General features: G+C 38.4%; 1 protein-coding gene across 1 annotated transcript in view; it reads right to left on the reverse strand.

Annotated features, from left to right (window-relative positions):
* Positions 1 to 1,408: 1,408 nt before the first annotated feature.
* The window catches only part of TRIM36 (tripartite motif containing 36), a 30,698-nt gene continuing 11,153 nt past the window's right edge, over positions 1,409 to 20,953 (reverse strand). The window contains exons 4-10 of the mRNA XM_061429921.1: positions 18,606 to 18,752; positions 14,447 to 14,542; positions 11,023 to 11,276; positions 10,667 to 10,791; positions 6,848 to 7,138; positions 3,455 to 3,752; positions 1,409 to 1,866 (exon numbers count right to left, since the gene is read on the reverse strand). Coding sequence (XP_061285905.1) covers positions 1,512 to 1,866; positions 3,455 to 3,752; positions 6,848 to 7,138; positions 10,667 to 10,791; positions 11,023 to 11,276; positions 14,447 to 14,542; positions 18,606 to 18,752 — 1,566 coding nt within the window. The 3' untranslated portion in view covers positions 1,409 to 1,511. The remainder of the gene's footprint in view (positions 1,867 to 3,454; positions 3,753 to 6,847; positions 7,139 to 10,666; positions 10,792 to 11,022; positions 11,277 to 14,446; positions 14,543 to 18,605; positions 18,753 to 20,953) is intronic.

Here is a 20,953-nt window from a genome sequence, read left to right on the forward strand (position 1 = left end):
ACAGCGACCCGCATAACACCGCGTATTTGTTCAGCTCAGCCTACGTCATAGATCGCCATTCATAGGTGGGAAAGGAACAAAGCTTCCTAAACACTGAAACTCTCCATGATACTTCCTTCTTGGGTCTGGGGGAAAAGGTACTAATTTAGCGTTACCAACCTGAATAACAGATTTCCATTAATATATGTATATAACAACAACGAAAAAGCCAGAGCTAAGAGTTTTGGTTAGTCAATTAAAATGTATGAAAAGAATTCCGAAATGATTAACGCTAAATATACTTAACAGTCTTAGTTTCTGAATACGCTAACTTTAAAAAAACTAACCAGTTTAAATAAAACCACCCAAGAAAGAGTATCTTTCAAAAATGAGGATAAAATTTAGATAAAATGTAATTCTTCAAAGAACTTTCGACTTTTAAGAAGGGTATACACAGTCATTATGATTTCAGTTATTATTTCTAAACAAATCTATACTTTTATTTCCTTATATAATAAATACTTATTACCAATGAGCCATAGAAAATGCCATACAACTGACCAGATAGTTACTTCACGTTTTATAACATATTTAATGACACTGAAAATATATTGTGAACTTTTCAAATATGTAAACATAAACCAGGACAATCTGATATGTAATATTTGTGTCCCAAAATGAAAATTACAAAACACAAAAAACAAAAGAATGGCATCATTATTGTCACTAGTATTTATGAAAAATAAATATTGATATAAGCTCAAATATGCTCACAAAGTAACTAAAAAAAAAAAAATTGAAGAAAAAAGTTTCCCAAAAAATCATATGAAGTGAAAAGCTTCATGTGTTAGCCAAGAATTCTGTGTTTCCTGCAATAAATCATGTTTCTTACACATGCAAGTACAGGCATTACCAGCCAAGAAAACTCTAAGATGTCCTTACAGTTTGTGGTCTCAGAAGAAAACAAACAGTAGTATTCATTTTCTAGGCAGTATATTCTTAAATACATAATTTTCCATTTAAATATACTACTATTTCTATGGCCTTTTTCGTTTTATCTATCTATACCTTTGTTTTCCTATTAAAAACAAATGCACAACACCATGCTTAGTACTACTTTCTATCCATAAGGCATTTAAAAAATATCTTCTGTGAGGACATAAACATGATACAAAAATGAAAACCAAACACAAAAGAAGAGTAATAAATACTTTGGGATCCCTTCCCCCCAGCCCAAAACAAGGAATGTCTAAGTATCAGCAACACAAGCTGATACAAATAAATTAGATTTCCTGTGCATAAAAAAGAAAAGTCCAGTTACCCATCTCAGTGTTAACTAGGAAAGAACGTCTCTCCCCGGCATTTGTGAAAGGCAGAAAGGCTGCTTAGGTTTTCTGTGTTTGAAGAAGAAACAGACACAAAAAATAAGTGTGGTGACACAACGCTCAGATGATATATAATTAGTTACGGAGGCTAACCCCGAGGCACTACTCTGCTCACGTTTTTCATCCTAAATCACATCAGATGTGTGACTACATGTTCTCTTGGTACTCTAGGTACTTCGCAGTGATGGATTCTTCGAGCTGGATTCCTCCACTGCCCATCAGGGCAAACGCTGGATACATCGTATGCGAGCAGTCCACCTGGCGCTCATAGAGGCATTTCATGTGATCCATGTCATAGAAAGCCACTTTGCCTTTATCATAGTCGAGGAAAACTCCTATACTTGTTGGCATGGGAAGAACTCTATTTTCAGGTTCATTAGAAGAAGTAGGTGACTTGGGAATAAAGACTTTCTTCATACCTATAGTAACCAACGTAAAGGGCTGCGAAGAATCGACACAGGCGTCCTCACTGCCGCTGTCGTGCCCGCTGTCCTGCTCGTACCTAAAACACAGCACAGACAGAGCAGGATCTTACCTGCATCATCATCCGCAGGCCTGCAAGTCGCTTCAGAACATTTTCACCAGATGATATACATTGAGTTCAATTAAAATCAATTGTAACTGCTTTTACATCAAAACCTTTCTGCTAAACCATAATCAGTTAGAAACATAAGGACTACACAGTGTCACTTAGAATTACACCACAGACTCAGACCCAAATTCTGTCATAAAGTATCACCCATTTTTACCTATATATGTAAACAAACAGATGAGAAGTTAAAAATAATTAGTAATTTTGGCCTATCAAAAATAAAGCAGGGGAGGATGAAATGGAAGGGGCTTGACAAATATTGAATATTTATAGCATAAAATCATATATAAGAAAACAGAAACCAACACAGATCTCCTAATCCAAAAACTTTATCAGACTATGTAAAATAAATGGGCACTACAAAATAAAGCAGGAGAAAAAAGCATGTTTCATTCTGCTGCTAAGAACTGTTATTTCCTGGTTGGGATTTTCTACATGGCTCTATGATGCAAGCAAGCATCATGAAGAGTTTTAGTCTCCTTTGATTATAAAACAGTAAAACCTTAAAGAAAATTTTGATACAAAGTTCCTTCCACTTTTCCCCGTGCAGGGTGCTTCTTATGTTAGTACACTTGTGAGCACAGGACATCAACCATTTCCATCAGGTCTTTTCACTTCTAGTATTTCTCATGTTGTAAACTTTTTTAACATTGTTAATAATTTACCAAATAGACACGCCACTGTGTTTAAGAAACTATTTCCGTATTGCAATTTTCACTATTGTTTCAATTTCTCATCTCAGGGCAACAAGTTTTTCCTGTCACTCAGATTCTTACTCTGGGATTTCTGTAGACGTAAGTGATCAAAAACTGTCTGTCTGGACTAGTTCACACTACATCATGTAACACAACTAAACTGTACAGAACATTAAATAGTCACTCTCAAGTAACTGAAATTCTTTGCCATGGGAGCATGTTTACCGTGACCAAATTTTTAAAGTACTTATAGGACTGTTTAAAGAAACTGTATCCATTTAGCACCAATTGTGAAATATGGCATTTAGAGGCAAAGGGAATGGCAACCAACTCCAGTACTCTTGCCTGGAGAACCCCATGGAACAAAGAGGCTGGAGGGCTACAGTCCATGGGGTCGCAAAGAGTCGGACACGACTGAGCAACTAAAATAAATAAAAAACATTTATGCAATTTTATTTATAATTAAGAGAACTGATATGAAAGCCTTTGAATATTCTAAATTGCGAAGCTATACCATAATCAAGAGGTGTACCCAAAAAAGACTTGTTTCCTCACAGCATTAGAATTTAACTGCTAAAGCTCATTAGTCACTGTGATACAAGACGACGTGACATCTTTTCTTAGCCAGCCACATAAGCACAGCCAAAACCTCTGAATCTAAGAAAGGCATCCTCTACATACTAAATACTCTAAATGCAGGAAGTAAATCCAAGTCCACTTTCAGGCTTGCCGTGCTAAACCAGGATGTTTACATTTTACAGAATTAAAGAATTATCAAGCTCTAGATCAATAAAAGACTCTACCTTGGACTAACTGCGTCCCGGGGAGACCGGAGCCATTCTTGCAGTTTGTCACTGGAAGCGACGCCCGCTTTCACCAGGTATGAGTACGGCTCCACACGGAAGGCCCAGAAATGCTTCCCTTTAGTAATCCCAACATCTCCGATAATGTAGTCTAAGCTGGTGTAATAACCCACTTGGATCCGCTCCGCAGCAAGCAGAAGGTTAAAGCCAGCTCTGCTCTCCACACGGTCTCTCTTCAAGTTCAGCAGGAGGTGTTCATTATTATAGCCGCATTTTTCATCAAAGAGGAAACTGAAAACTGCAAACAGAGCTTAAAATTAGCCTGCAAATTATTTATTAGCATTTCTACACTCTATGGTTAAATTTAACAGGCTTTCAAACAGAAATTACTAAAAAGAGATAGGAGGAAGAATATTATCCTACCCTATTCACAAACCAAAACCCCAACTCAGAAACGATTTCCAGCAAATTCTCTGTACCTGAAAATTTTCAGTAATTTCAAAGTGGAAGAAACATTTTCAATGTAGGAGAAATTTATGAATGTAGCTCCTTGGAATAGATACAGCAAACCTAAACACCTTATACTACTGAATCTGTTCTTTTTTTATCCCTAAAATAAGGGGTTGTATATTTTCAAAAATATCTGCATGTTTTCTTAAAATTTATTCCAAATTTTATCTTTAAGTTAGTCACAGTCATGTCCGACTCTGCAATTCCATGGACTGCAGCCTTTCCTGCTCCTCTGTCTATGGAATTTTCCAGGCAAGAATACCAGAGTGGGTTGCCACTTCCTTCTTCAGGGGATCTTCCTGACCCGGGGATTAAACCCAGGTCTCCTGCATTGGAGGCAGATTCTTTCCCAACCAAGACACTAGGGAAGCCCAAATTTTACAAATACAGAAAATACTAGCAATTTTAATAAGGTCTTCTCCTTACCAATCAAGATAGCAGACACAAGAAAGTGTTTTGCTTTAAAAAAAAAAAAAAAAAAGCATAAGCTTTGGGTTCAGAGACACCTGGGTTTGAATTCCTAGCTCAAACATTTAACTGGAGCTTAACCTAAACTTTAATTTCCTCAACTGCAGAATGGAGACAACACTACTCTCCTAAGCCTATCAACTTAAACCCATTAAGCCTAACATTCATTGGCGGCTAGCCCGGAAAGTGGAAACATCCCAAATGCCCGTCAACAGATGAACGCACAAAGAAAATGTGGTGTCAACTTCAAGTTGGCACTTGCCACTGGCACTTGCCGTCTATCTCTGCAAGGATTAAATCATGTGCTGCTGCAGCTGCCGGTTTTCAACACCCCTGAAATGAGTTCAGGGTGGAGAGCAGAAATGAGGCCCTCGGTGCAGGGGGCGGGCGGGGAGGGCAGACTGGCAGGACTGCTCTATTTTCAGGAGCCTAGTTTATGAGCCCAGTTCTTGTTATCGCCTCCTATCTAAAAAAGCACTAAAATCCTTCATGGTGACGACTGCTCCTTGTAACTAGCAGAAACCTTCTGAAAAATAAAAAAATATGTGCTTGATTGCACGGATTCTCCCTTCACCAAAATCATACATGTGTTGACCTTCCCCTCTGCCTCTTTGGAGCAGTTTCTCAGAGCTGTCTGAGTGGCTGCTTTCCCAGACTGCAGTCCTCATTTTGCCCCCAATAACACTCTCACATTGGGCATTTTTTTTTTTTAAATTGACAGTGGGATATACATGCAATGGAATACCATTCAACCTAAAAAAGTTAGGAAATTCTGATAGGTGCCACAACATGAAGGAAGCTTGAAAATAAAAGCCAGTCACAAAAGGATTATGCAAATCCATTCACACACGAGGTACTTAGAAGAGGCAGATTCGTAGAGGCAGAGGCAGAAGGAAGGGTGGATGGAGGGGTTACCATGTAATGGATGCAGTATTGATTTGGAAAAATGAAAAAGTTCCAGAGACTATAATGATGGGTGCACAGAATGTACTTAATGCCACTGATGCATCCAGTTAAAAATAGCTAAAATGGCAAATTTTAACATTCAGTCATGTCTGACTCTTTGCGACCCCATGGACTGTAGCCCGCCAGGCTCCTCTGTCCATGGGGCTTCTCCAGGCGAGGAAAGTGGAGTGGGCTGCCATGTTGCTAACAAGCTAAAACCATTTTCCGTGAATGAGATCTGACCAGTCTTCCCGGTTTGTCCTGACATGACAACTCACGCTTGCTTTCAATCTCAAATGTCTCCCAGTTTGCAAAATAAATTTAGATGGTCAGCCGATTCATATGGCTTCTCCCAGAGAAAAGGAAGACAGCTTTTAATGTTCCCCCTCCTCCACCCCCCTCCACTTCGTCACTGAAAACAGCAGCTGCTTTCAGGTTTCTTTTTCCTTCCGCTTTCAGTCAGACTAGAAAATAAAGTGGAAACTGCATAAACCATAAAATATTTACTTAATACTTGTAAATGCACCCTAAAACTCTCTTATGGATATTATTAAAATTCAAGAAAAGTACTTTTAGCCAACCTTATGCATTTGGTTGTTGTTTTTTCTTAATTAGCTACAATATACATGAAAAAGAAAGAGTGAATAGCACACCCTGGACAAAACGGCAAGGAAGGGCAGAGTGCACAAAATATGGGTACATAAGCCACTAAAATGGGCAGGCGCGATGGGGTCTAAAAGCCAAGTGAAGAAACGTCTAAGGGCAAAATGATTTCCTGGTCACCAGGATGAGCATAACTTTGCTTCTCCGTGGAAACACTGTAGTGAACATCAACTAACCTGTAAGTCATTCTCATTCTATAAAAATGTACAGGCCTTGTTTAAGTAGTATCGGTGGTTACCAGGTTGGAAAGGAGAGGCAGTGCTGGGTAGAAGGAGCTCTCAGTGTGGGGGGAAGGGGAAGGAGGGCTATCCATGTGGCTTTAATATGTGCCTTCCATCCCCATGGGCTGGTAATCACTGGGTTAGAAAAGCCAGACAAGTCAGAATTAGGTTAACTAAAATTATACTTCATGTTATCATACCAATAAATTTCTAAAATATCTACCCAGATCCTATGCTAATAGAGATCTCTATAAACTGATCAAAAAATAGAATTATACTATATAAAACTTGTAAGGTAGCATTTACATTATTTTAATTCCAAATTAATAACCCTACACATTCAAATGTCACGTTATTCTGTATCTGTTATCAGTTAGAAGTCTAATCCTATTCTCAGCCTGCATGGTAAAATTCAAGTATTCATTCTATTTCTAAATCCTAGCTGGATATAGAATCTACTTTTCTAGAATCTTTTACAAATGAGAGGTGGCTTTAATGTAGGTCTGCACAGACACATCAGCAGGTTTATTTTTTATCATGGTCTCTTCCAACTGTACGCTTTTCTTATCCCCAGTATTCACACTACCTGGAGCTGGAGGAGTATGAAGAATCAGTTCTCTGCTGCAAGGACTGCAGATGGAACCCTTGTAGGCTCTTACTCTGAAAGCATAGTTACAATTACTCTCCAGATCGGAAATAACTTTACTTGTGCCAGACACTTCTATCTCATTCCAAGACAACATTTCTTCATCTCGATTAATCTTGCGATATTCAAGGACATAGCTATCAGCTTTATCCTTTTCTGGATGGTGCCAATTTATCAAAGCATTGTTATAAACTTTGCTCTGTTCCTCATTGATCTCTGGCACATCTACACCTGAAAGAATTATAAAACAGAAAACAATATTAAACTATTATTTCAGAACCTTTATTTTTTTCCTCAGTAAAAATGATTTATTGACAAAAACTAAAGGATTTCTCTGTTGTCCAAGAACTTTCTGTATTTATAATAAGGTGTATAAGTAAAAGAATAATTCCTACAAATACAACAACACAGATGGACTCTGAGGACAGGCTCAATGAAGCAAACAGGACACAGAAAGACCAGTGCTCATGTCATGATCCCACTTATGTGAGGTATCTACAAGGGCCAAATTCATGAAATCAAAGACTGGAATGGTGGTTACCAGGAGCTGGGGGGCAGGGAGAAATGTGTGCTTATTAATAGACAGGCATAAAGTTTCAGTTAAGCAAGATGAATAAGCTCTAGAGATCTGCTGTACACCCTGTGACGATAGACAACAAAACCACATTCTGTATCAAAAATTTAAGAGGGTGGATCTCAGGATAAGTTTTGTTACAATAAAATTTTAAAAGAAAAGTAATAAAATAGAGATTTTCAAAGTGTATATTTATGTTTAAAACTGAAAGGGGAAAGAAGAATGAAAAATAAGAAAATTAGTAAAACAATTTTAGCTTTCCATATTAATTCTGCTGCTGCTGCTAAGTTGCTTCAGTCATGTCCAACTCTATGCGACCCCATAGACAGCAGCCCACCAGGCTCCCCCATCCCTGGGATTCTCCAGGCAAGAACACTGGAGTGGGTTGCCATTTAATGTCATAAATCAAAATTTTTAACCATATACCTTTCAATGCCCATTTACTGAAATAACAACCCTGGATGTGAAATTTCTAATTTCTGTCCTCTTTTAAGTTATTTTAGTAACTTAGTTACTAACTTTAGTAAAAAATCTAAGTTTGGTTAGTATAATAATAAATGTCAAAATGTTATATAATTTCTTTTCATATTATCTTTCTCAGAATTGCAAAGCAATTTAAAATGACTTTTTCTTGGCATTAACAAGATACACATTTTTGTAAGAAAATCAGAAACTACATAAAACACACACACACACAAATTAAGTAATTCAAAGATTATCACTACAATAATTTTGTATAGCTCCTGCCAGTATTTTTCTCCCAGTGGTATCCCACTATAGCCAACACTTAACTATTTTCAGAAACATATTTCTAATTTTTCACTAAAAATACAATGATCAAAATTTCACAGCTAAATATTTGTGTGTATTCATCATCTTTTCCATAGAATAAATTCCAAACAGCTTAACTGCTTTGGTCATATAGTAAAAATAAGCTGTAAGGATTACACATGCACACGCACACAGAAACAGACACACGTTTGTATCAAATCACAGAGAAACACGTGAAATGAACAGCAGAAGCTTCCTTTATCCTCCAGCTGCATACAAGCAATGGACAGCGTAAGTGTGTCTGTGCATGTCTCTGTGCAGTCAAGGGATCTAACAAGTCATCCAAACTACATTTTAAAGTTAAAAAAAAAACAACCATCATGACTGGTATGCCTCACCCTATACCTCTTTTCTTTTCTTTTTTTTTAAACCACAGCTTACTAAAAAAATGTTATGCAGGGAACAGTGAGGAGAGCACCCAGCAGGCGGAAGACGGGTGACCACTTTACATCCTGACCCACAGGTTTTACTGGTTCTGCGTTATGCACTGGCATAGCCTGAGATTACCCAACCTCAATCTCCTCTTTCAAAAGACAATTCCGGGACCCCCTGCCCCAGAGGAGGAAGGACCTTGTACTCCTAAGTAAACAAACAATAACATATATATAAAAAACAATTCAAGTATACATTTTGGAAAAAGAGAATAGATAAGAAAAGTATATAGTCAAAAGGAGATTCAGGCACTGACTGGAAGAGAAAGATAGTCATAGTAATAATCCTTCAGTATTTAACTTTTTAACAAGACATATTTCCTTTGACTAAATACAAATCTACACATCTGTATCTACACAATAATTAAGCTTATACTTTTCCAAGGGTTTCCCTTGTAGCTCAGCTGGTAGAGAATCCTCCTGCAATGCAGGCGATTACTGGGTCAGGAAGGTCCCCTGGAGAAGGGATACCCACTCCAGTATTCTTGGGCTTCCCTGGTGGCTCAGATGGTAAAGAATCCGCCTGCAATGCGGGAGACCTGGGTTGGGAAGTCCCCTGGAGTACGGCATGGCAACCCACACCAGTATTCTTGCCTGGACAATCCCCTGGACAGAGGAGCCTGGCGGGCTACAGTCCACGGGGTTGCAGAGTCGGACACAGCTGAGCAACTAAGGACACACACAGATCCTTTTCCAAAGAGTGTAACTGTTCACCATGGAGAGAAGTCTGAAGGAGATGAACAAGACGAGAAGAAAAAGGAACAGACTACCCCCCTACTGGTGAGCAGCAGAACACAAACACAAGCAATCATTAGGGACTGAACCATGCGCCCTAAAATCCACATGGCAAGGTTCTGGCCCCTGGTACTAATACCTCAGAATGTGCCTTTATTTGGAGAGAGGGCTTTTAAACAAGTACCACAGTTAAAATCAGGTCAGTGAGGTGGACCTAGTCCAAAATGACTAGTATGACTGGAGTCCTTCTAAGATGAAATCTGGATGCAGATGCGTACAGAGCGAAGACTGTGTGAGAACACAAGGAGAAGACGGCCACCTGCGCTTCAAGGAGAAACCGACCCTGCCAATAGCTTCATCTCAGCCCTCTAGGCTCCCGAATCAGAGAAAACACATTTCTGGTGTTTAAACCACCCAATCAGTGGTGTTTCGTGTCAGCAGCCCTAGCAAACTCATACAGCACTGTAAACGCTTAAACATCTTAGAGTCACCTTTAACCTGGATATACCATTTCCAGGCTTCTGCCCTAGGGAGACTCATACACAGGCACAGAGAAACACTGACTAAGATGTTTGATAGAGCTGTTTACAACAGATAAAAAACAGGAACAGACTGTCGCTCAGTAGGAAAGTTATTTATATAATGGAACAGTAAAGCTAAAATACAGTTGTAAACCAGAACTTCATATATTAACAAATATTTATCCTAAACTTAATTTTTCAAAAAAGCAATTTACCAAAAAAGACACATACAGTGTGATGCCCATTCACACAATGTTTAAAAACATACAAACCAATAGAACCTAGCTTTGGGGCATAAAAACATGGTTATAAAAACAAAAATGGCAAACAATTTTAGGATAGGAAGGTCTGGGCAACTGACTTGCTGCTTTATAGTGTCAAGCTGAAGAGAATTTGTGTGTATTCTGCCAAGTCGAGTCCAACTAGTTGTAACCCCCAGAACTGTAGCTCGCCAGGCTCCTTTGTCCACGGGATTTCCCAGGCAAGGATACTGGAGTAGGTTGCCATTTCCTTCTCCAGGAGATCTTCCCGACCCAGAGATCCAACCTGCATCTCCTATACTGGCAGGCGGATTCTTTAGCGCTGAGCCACCAGGAAAGCCCATGTGTCATCTACACAGTATGATTTCCAACCAAAAAAGCGAAGGTATAAGGATATTAAAACTTACCACTTGAGAAAAAAGATAATTCTCCAAGAAGTTCTGTTTGTTTAGATGTGTTAACAACATAGTCTTCAAAAGAAGTTTGAGCCGCAGGTCTAAAGCTCTTCAAAGACTCTGTAGCTTTCTGTATTCTATAGACAGATATAAAATGTTTTATATAAAAATGATTCTTTAAAAAGGCAAATCAGACTAAACATCTGCAATGAGATTAACTAAAGAAAACTTCACTCAGCACTCGGTTAAGAGTGAAGCAAGAGGTACTGCACACGGCACAGCATTCTGAAGCCATCAGAGCTACAGCGGAAACTCGGAGCAGTGTTTAATGACGCGGCTAGAGAGATTGTCAGTTCAAATCAAAATACCTGACGTGGAGCTGCTTTGCCGTCTGGACGAAGCAAGACTGATCCGTCTCCTTCAGCACTTCCTGAGCATACCCCACGAGCCCACTGTTCTCCAGCAGCCCCTGGTACTCTTCCATTTGAGTCTGAAATTTGTCTAATCTTAGTTTCTTAGAAGCATCAATTGCCTTCAAAACAGATGATTTCCTGTCTTCTAGGATTTCAAAGAGCTTTTCAAAATGTATAATTGCATCTTCTTTAGCCCGCTCTCCATTACACTATTGTAAAAGAAGCAAAGCATTAGCTTATCTGCTAAATCCAAATGCCTTTTCATAAGGAGTCAAAATTCAGCACAACAAACCCAAATCCTGGAAGGAAGAAGATTTTGTCTGACACCTTGAAGCTGTCAGAACAATAACTTGACATCAAATACACTTAATGAGGGATGATGAGCAACTTTTAGACACAGTTTGTGATTTTATAATAACTGTATTTCCTTAAGCTTTCAATCTCCAAAGTCCAGCAATAAACAATGTATTCAATGAAATAAAAAGCAACGTTCAATCTGTATATGAAGGAACATAGGCAGAAATTATCTGATTTAACTAAGGACACAGGAAAAAAAAAATCTGCAGTTATTTATTCATTTCTAATTCAAGAAATTTTATTCTTTCTACCATATTCCAATTTTTTAAAAAGGTAACCCACAGATATAAAACTGAAAAAAATTACATTACTAAGATATAAAATTGTAACTTTTCTCTTCAAATTAGTATTAGTGATATATTGGGTTGCCCAACAAGTTCATTTGGGTTTTTCTATAACATCTTATGCAAAAATCCAAATGAACTTTTCAGACAACCCAGTAACTATAAATAAATTGTAATTTAATTAATACTGATTTAATAACATGTTATGCAAATTAACTTCTTTATTCTTATTTTTCTGTTCTGAAAACTAGGGATAAGAGAGACCATGTAGGCTTTTCTGAAGATTGAGAAAGATTATTCATTAATACATAAATGCATACCTCAATGTCACATATTTTCACCATATACACAGCTGTTCCACTACTTTGCCAAAAAATGATCCTCTCTATAAGATGCTTATTGAACGTTTTGGATGTCCACAAAATCAGAGATTGACTTGACTTTGGAAATAAGACTGCAAAGCACTTACAAGCACTCATAATACACTCATAACAGCAGCCAACAGTACAGAGTCTTCGAGAACATTCTTAAAAGCTGACAATATATGGCACAAGTGCACTGTACATTTTTCAGTGGCTTCTGGCCAACATTTATAATGAAAGGAAAGTTTTTCCAGATTTCCTTCTCTGGTTTTCTAACCCCAACAGCCAATCTTTTAAAGGGGGGATGGGAAGAGAGAAAGAAAGTGATGACATTCTGGTAGTTTTTCAGTGACATAGCACATTAAATTCAGAAATATCATTATACACAGGTAGAGAGGAGGCTGTTTCCAGCAAAGTATAATTATAGATAAAAGACAGTGTCGCAATCTTCACCGAGAACAGAGACAAATTTTCTAGTACAGAAGACTCTTACTGATAACCCTACAAATACAGCTTAGGTCAAAGGTACAAAAAATGTTAAATGATGTCTCCAGGATCTCAAGGAGTCAGTGCCTACACGAATACTTAATGCCTGAATTCCTCAGTTTTCAAGCTACTGAATGACAAACTCAAAAATAAGCACTGGATTTCCTTATCTCAGAAGTAAAGGCAGGACTTCCCTGGCGGTACAGTAGATAAGAGTCCTCCTGGCAATGCAGGGGACGCGGTTTGCTCCCTGGTCTAGGAACAGTCCATATGCCATGGGGGCACTAAGCGCGTGCGCCACAAGTACTGAAGCCTGCACGCCCTCGAGCCTGTGCTCACAACGAGAGGAGCCGCTGCAATGAGAGGCCCCTGCACTGCGCCCAAGAGGAGCCCCCGCTTGCCGCAGCGCGACAAAGTCTGCACAGCAGTGGAGACCCAGCACAGCCAAAAATACATTTTAAAGAATAAAGGCAGATGACTGAGAAAACTATGAGGACAAACTTAAAATGACGACAGATACAATCTCTGGGTGGTATGTGCCACCTGCCTGGGTGATAATGTGCCACGTGTTAGGGATTAGAGTAAACTGTGAAGAGTTTGTCAGTCAGACACAAATATGAAAAACAAAACCCTACCTTTTAAATTACACATAAAACCAACTTACTTAGGATGGTGAAAGCAATCAGCAAAATATTAAAAACTAAAGCAATACTGGTAATGTGCTAATTCACCCAATTTTTCAATAATTTAACCCACTTATAGAAAGTATTTGTTTTAAGATGTAAGTCTCATGCTAGTCAGAATATTTTTATATTTAATTAAAACTTTTAAAGGGATCAAGAGTAAATGACCTTCAATTTATTTCAAATAAAGAAAAGAAAACAGGGATCAAAGTCAGTGAAGAATATTTATAATTTTAAAATAACCTAATTCTAACCTCTTTTGCTATATTTTTAAAATGCTATCAATTTTTCCTATTTTTTACTGAAATATAATATGCAAAGAGAAAAATGTACACGTAAGTGTAAGGATCACAGTCTTTGTGAACACACCCATGTGACCAGCATTCAGATTAAGTAATACTACCAGTATCCCAGAAGCTACCCCATGTAGCCTTTCCAGACACTGGCCCTCCGCCTCTTCAGCAGCTCCTCTCCTGAGCAGCACAGCCTAGTTTCGCCTCTCAGCCTCACACAGCGAGTCCTCCTTTGTGCCTGGCATCTTCCTTCATATTAGTGCGGGATTTATCTACATCGTTGCCCACAGTTGTAGATATTCACTCATCATTGCTGTTTACATTCCACTATTGATGGGCTTCTGAGTGCTTTCCATTTTGTGGCTATTACAAATAACACAGCTACAAAAACCTTTTTCTTATTTTTTTTTTTTTGCAGCTATGAACATTCTAATACACATCTTTTGGTGAACATATGACAGGTATATATTTAAGAATATCTGGGAAATTTAAATAAACCTAGTCCTATTAACATACAATACATCTTTCAAATGCAATTTGTTAGTTTTGTAAAAAAAAATAGATAATTTTGAAAGCTATTATTTTCCTTATGTTGCTACTTTTGAGACATGTCTCAAAAAAAAAAAAAAAAGATAGGTCTCAAAAGTAGCAACATAAGGAAAATAATGTTTTCATCTGTGTTTCAGTATCATTTAATCACTACCTCTATCAGCACTGATCACACAGCATTCCATTCCTCACCTTTGTTTTCCTAGTCCCAGAAAAGCAGGGGTGGAAATCTCACACAACTCTACTCCCAGCTCATAATATACCCTTAGGATTTTATGAATGAATAAATGAATGTCTAGATGAATGAATGAAAAATATGCAAACCTCACCTCTGAAATATAAAAGAAAAGAAAAATATCACTTACCTCTGTTTCTTTCATCAACAAGTTTAGCTCAGAAATTTGACTCTTCACCTGGCTCTCCTTGCCAATAAGGTAATCAATATCCTTTGAAAGCTTCTCCTGTTAGAACATATTAGAAACACAAATAAGTAGAAAGAGAAGTGGAACAAAGGGCTTGCAGAATTTTCTTAACACGGCATCCTCCTCTCTCAACTCTAGTGATTACTGTTATTAACCCAGGGTAAACAGTCACTGGCTTTAAGCACACAGGCCCACAGATACGAGCAATCAGAAGTAGGTTACCTAAAAACACACCAACAAAAAGAACAGGGTAAAGCACTCAAAAATTCCGAGTCTACAAACTACGTTTTTGTTGTCTCCCATCATTACTCCCAGAATGATGCCTCACAAAGCTTCAAAGTAAATAGAAGAGTAGCAATCCAAATAGTGTTTTCTTCCATTAGATTTTACAACACACTCATGAACACTGACGCAGCACACACACAACAGGAAAAAAAACAAAGAGCCTTTCAAAATAATCTGCATGGTCCACCCAGCCTAGATGGTCATTCAACAGCCATACCACATGCAGTGACGAAAACACAGACGTGTAATAGGTAACTTGCAGAGCTTACTGCATAGCTTGTTTATGAAGCAGTCATTTGGCACTGGCACAGTTTACCACAGAGACAGTCACAGGTTTCGATGAGATTACTAGCACAGTCCACAGAACACAGTATGCCCAAAATGGATTGTAAAACCAACAACCATACCCTGAAGTAAGACGGGCTAAAAAATTACGACAGACAACGTATTCTGAGTCTAAGCAAGACTAAGAAAATCCAGAAAACACCTCGCAAGCTGTAGCCCTGACAGAAGATCTGGGCATTCCTGGTCACAACTGGTGACCAAGGGTTGAAAAGGGTTATTAAGAAGCAGGGCAGAGAATTAAAGCTTTAGGAATGAATCTCCTTCCTATATCATCTTTTTTTTTTCCCCCCTACTTAGACCATGTTACAGGGTAAGAGAAAGTGTACACAAATCAAAGTAACAGGTCTCTCTGGCAGGACCCACCTTTACAACTCTTTGGGACACCCAGGATCAGACCCAGTGAGTTTCCCTCACGACTCAATAGAGGGACAGAGGAAAGGCCTGTTAGGTGGAGGAATAAGATTTCTGAGGAATCAGGGCAGGACGGGACCAAGGAGGAAACTGCAGGATGTTAAGGATCAGAAGAGACATTAAACTCTTGTGTCTTAATACAGCATTTTACAGACGAAGAAACCAAAGCGGAACACAAACATGACACAGTAAGAGGCTGAACTGGAAACTTCCTCATGCACACTAACCACGCTGCCACAGGCAGAGGCCCTGCCTCCGCACCAGGCCGTGAGGAAGACGCCAGTTCCTCCAGGACCCCACCCCTGTCTGGCCCAGGTTAGGACCAAACCCACTGAGTGTGAGTGCTGGCACTCTTTTTAGCTACAGCAGCAAAGAAAGGAATTTGGACAATTAAACTGAATTGGACTTAGTTCTAAGTCAACAGATGATGTTAGCAGGGCTAAACAGGCTAGAGGAGGAGAGGGGACAGAATTCAGAAACACGGTCCAAGGTCTGAGCGGTTCCAGTGAGCTGTGATGCTGAGAGCAAGTCCACATCCCACAGCAGCCTTTACCTGAGACAGCTCCAGTCTTCCGAGTCCCCTTAAACCTGGGCAGTCTGTGTTAAAACGAGATCTGTTTTAACCAAGAATCAGTGGCCCATTTATTCATAAGCCTCCAAAAAGTATATGCAGCAGACACGGATACTACACACTCTACCTGGGAAGCTCATCTCATCTGGGGAGCAGGTTTAAACCCCTTGGTTCTACTAAGACCCCAGCTCTCCAGGAATGATGAGAAGCTAAATTCTCAAGGAACCCAAAGCTGCTCAAAGCTAGCTTGGTTCTCAAATGTTGGTAAGTACCAATCTCCTGAGAGCCCATGAGAACACAGACACCCAAGCTCTTTGAAGGAGGTCAGCACTGGCCTCTGTAACTTTACCAAGTGTCCCAGGAGACTCTAAGGCCCATCAGAGTGTGTAATCACCCCCTGCAACACTCCAGTGAGCAAAACTGAAATATCATAAACCTGTCACCTAGATCATGAAGCCCTCTGACGTAAAACCTAAAACCAAGTAAGAAGGATGATCTTGGGAGATCTTCTTGTTATTTTTAGCCAACCCAAATTATTTTATCCTTACTAAAAAGTGAATAAACTGAAAACTCCATAGGGAGTCTATTTTTTCTAAAGTCTGAAACATAAATGAGAGAAATTAACAACAGAATACAAAGGCTAATTTAGGTGTATATTATTGCCAAAGATTAATTCCAGGTAACAGAAAAAAAATTTTTTTGGACAACTTGTGTAATATTCAACCAGTAAGAAACAAACAAAAAAGAAGCCAAAGTTAAAATTAGCAAACAGTGGTATATTGCCAGTGTGAGGCACAAGAGAAAAACTAAGACAGGATTTACTCCCTCACTTGAAACAACTAACAGAACAAATGGAACAGCTCTCAAGACACTGGACATCAAGAAACAAAAAGCAGTGACCTTGAGGGACGGGAAACAAGATGAGCCTATGGTGAAAGTGTTAGTCGCTCAGTCATGTCCGAGACTTTACGACCCCATGGACTGTAGCCCACCAGGCTCCTCTGTCCATAGGATTCTCCAGGCAAGAACACTGGAGTGGGCTGCCATTTCCTTCTCCAGGGGATCTTCCTGACCCAGGGATGGAACCTGGGTCTCCTGCACAGCAAGAGGATTCTTTACCATCAGAGCCACAAGGGAATATGGTGGCCCCAGCTTATTTTCTGGAGAAGACTTCCCAGACCTGATGCAGAGAGTTCAAACTAGGCTCAGGATCTCCTGTGAGAAGAGGAAATGGAGCTGAGAGTCTGGGAAAGCCAGAGTTTATAGACTGTAACACCTAAGAACAGATAGCCACAAAAAAAAGAACTCCAGAGATTTACCAAGGGCCTCTCTTCTTTATTCACAAGAGCTTTGGTCAATTCGTGTGTGTAAGGAAATTGCCACAGGCTGGGGAAAATAACACCCACAAGAATTGAAACGAACAATTTCAGAGCTCACACAAGTTGAGAATAGTGCCTATTCCCCACCAGTCAGACTAAAAAAGAAAACATTAAAACCCTCAAAATTCACAGGGCATTGGGAAGAGTAAACAAACAACTTTAATAGTCAGGTAAAATTAGTCCCAGACCGAAATGCTGTTCTGTCCTGCCTAAGAAAGCTTAACACTAAGACCCAAAAGGAGCAAACTGCTCCCAAGTAAATTAATCATACACTAGAAGAAAACCCCCAAAGAACTGTAGGAATACAAAAATATCCAGGGCTCAACAAGGTAAGCTTTGCAATACCTGGCAGCCAATCAAAAGTTGCCAGGCTTGCAAGGCAGGAGGAGAATCCAACTCAAAATGATGAGGAAAATCAGTCAAAATTGACCTACAAATGACACAGGTTGACAGAATTAGGTAAACAAAGGTGGACAATAAACAAAACCTGTAACCCACGTGTTCAAGAGGTCAGGCTGAGCATGACAGACCCACAAAACACGAAACATGAAACTGTAGGTAGATATGCCAAAAACACATACATATATTGTTAAAGGAGACAACAATTTAAATGGGTGGTAGATTTATAAATGAATGAATTCCTTTTAAAAAAGGAAAAAAGAATGAAACAAAAAAAATTTTTTTTAAGTATTAAGAGGGCCATGTATAACGTTAACAGACAGCAAGTAACTCAGGTTTAGCTAGTATCCATAGAATAGACAAAAAAAGTTGATACTTATTCCACTGGCAAGCAACAAGAATCAAGCGTTTTCAAAAAGCTACTAACCACACTCAAGGTCATGGCGCTGGGCTCACACAGGGATGGATCGTAAGGAAGAGTCCTTTGTCCCTCTCAGCTCTCAGACTTTAGAACTAGCACATTACAAGGACAAACAGCTGCCTGGTCACATATACTAACAACCTAATATTAGCAGATCATTAAGCAATGCTTCAGACTGTTAACTCATTTCAGTAAAACAGATCACACAATCTGCCATGATTTTATACAGAAAAAAAAGTTAAGGGTCTAAAGTTATAAAGAATCAAAATTTAGTTCTAAAACAAGCTCTACCTTTAAGGTTTTGTAGGCACTGCTCATGGTGGTTACGCGGTGATTGGAGTGATTCCCACCCAACTTACAGAGATGACACACTGGCCTCCTGCATAGTTCACAGTACATGTTTATCCTCTCTGTTTCATGCTCTGGGCACATCAAAATCTATTGAACAAAGGATAAAAGTGGGATTAAGGGTCCTCATAGATTACATACACTCAAAACATGTCAAGTAATTGGATAAAGTACCAAAACACAAGGATTTGCATTATAAAATCACTAACTAAAGCCATCTAAAGTAATAAAAGAAATAAAAAAGTAAAAAGAAATAAAAGCATTTGGTCCATTGTATGAAAATTGTCTACATTAGAATTACTGTTTTTTAATTTAAGGGTTCAAATGGTCAATTAATTATGTAAACGTTATTTCCCCTAAACTTAGTGCTAAGGAGTTGAAAATTTCTTTCCTATCAGACTTAAGTAAAACGCTTAAACAAGCTAGAAAGGTCCTCTGACCACAATGACTAGGCAATTATTCATGATTATGATCAATGTTTATAAAGTATTAAAACAAACAACCATGAGAACCTATTGCTTCATTATCCTCACAAGAAATCTGTCACTAAGGAACTTGGAACACTTCATCATACAAGGTTCCAAATGTTTGGTTTTACATATTGTTTACCCACACAATGAACAAATTTAGGACTGTGCTTTCCTGATTTTCATTTCTACCTTTTTATTTATTCCATAAACTATCATCATAGTTAAACTGAATTTTATATAATATAGCTGTTTTCATTTGGAAGAAAAGGATTGTTTTAATCAAAAAGCTGTTAATTATTCCACAAGATAATATTTTAAGCAGCTACAACTGGTCTGATAGCTTAGAAATTTTTTTTTTTTTAATTCTAATACAAAAAGTCCTAATACTAATATGTAGCTCCAGGAAAAATAATGGAAAAGATTTCAAATTTTTAGGCACATCCAGGTTCCTACATTCTCAAAGCCATTACAATTAGAATATAAAACTTGGCTTCATGCAAAGAATGCAAGAACTCAAAATTACAAGTAAATATTCTATACGATAAGAGACACCTTTTTAGAATTTTACTACAGTGAATAACACTTGGAGGGAAAAAACTTCTCCTCAATATAACTTCTTCATATTTCATTCTCTTATCAATCTTACATTTGTAAACAGAACAAGACTATAATTTATACTCAAAAATGGTCAACTTTATGAAATTAACTCCTAAAAACTAAAGCCCAACATACTTAATAATTATAGGTTCCTTCATGATAGAATAGTACTAATCAATTTAATTAATATTTTAAAAGACACATCAAACACTAGGTTGAAGTCATAAATTTTTAAAAATCTATGACCTTAAGCATTTAAGCTGAGCTAAGGAATATAATAGTGAATTTTAAAGTATTTAATAAGTCTATTGCTGCTGCCGCTGCTAAGTCGCTTCAGTCGTGTCCGACTCTGTGTGACCCCATAGACGGCCTCCTACCAGGCTCCTCTGTCCCTGGGATTCTCCAGGCAAGAACACTGGAGTGGGTTGCCATTTCCTTCTCCAATGCATGAAAGTGAAAAGTGAAAGTGAAGTCACTCAGTCGTGCCCGACTCTTCACGACCCCATGGACTGCAGCCCACCAGGCTCCTCCGCCCATGGGATTTTCCAGGCAAGAGTACTGGAGTGGGGTGCCATTGCCTTCTCCGAAGTCTATTGCTACACTGGCACAATTTGAGAAAGAAGTCATTCCAAAAAGCACAGGCACAGACTGCTCTTGTTTTAATCCACCACACCTACCCCATTTAATATGAAATGAGAAGTGTTCAGCTCACAGTTTCAAGATAACTTTGAAGACTAGTTTTTTTTTCCATTTTTCTATGGAAATGTCTTATGCTTAGTGTCTTACGTTTAAGAACATAAATAGAATTCATATTCACACAAGTTACCAGGTTTAGGGGAATGAGAACAGCAATCAAAAGAATCAATTACATGTTTTAAATCTATATAAAATCAGAAAGCAGTATTAAGTGCAGATGTCAAAAACACATTCTGCTTTTGAATCACATAGTAGGGCAAACCACAATGCATAGAATCCTTTTTCAAAAAACAGAGTAATGTTTATTTATTTATTTACCTGGAAGAATAATAAAATAAATCACAATGTATCCTTTATCTAGCTTCAACAAATATCCATTCAGAGACAACTTTGTTTCATCTATAACTTCATTCATCAAGTTCCTTTGTACATTATTACAGAAACTACCCAAATACTTAAAAATGCAAAATCCACTTCAGATACTATATAACCATTATATCATAATCTTCAAACTATTCGGCTGTAATT

This window comes from Bos javanicus, chromosome 10, assembly GCF_032452875.1.
Source record: "Bos javanicus breed banteng chromosome 10, ARS-OSU_banteng_1.0, whole genome shotgun sequence".
Lineage (NCBI taxonomy): Eukaryota > Metazoa > Chordata > Mammalia > Artiodactyla > Bovidae > Bos > Bos javanicus.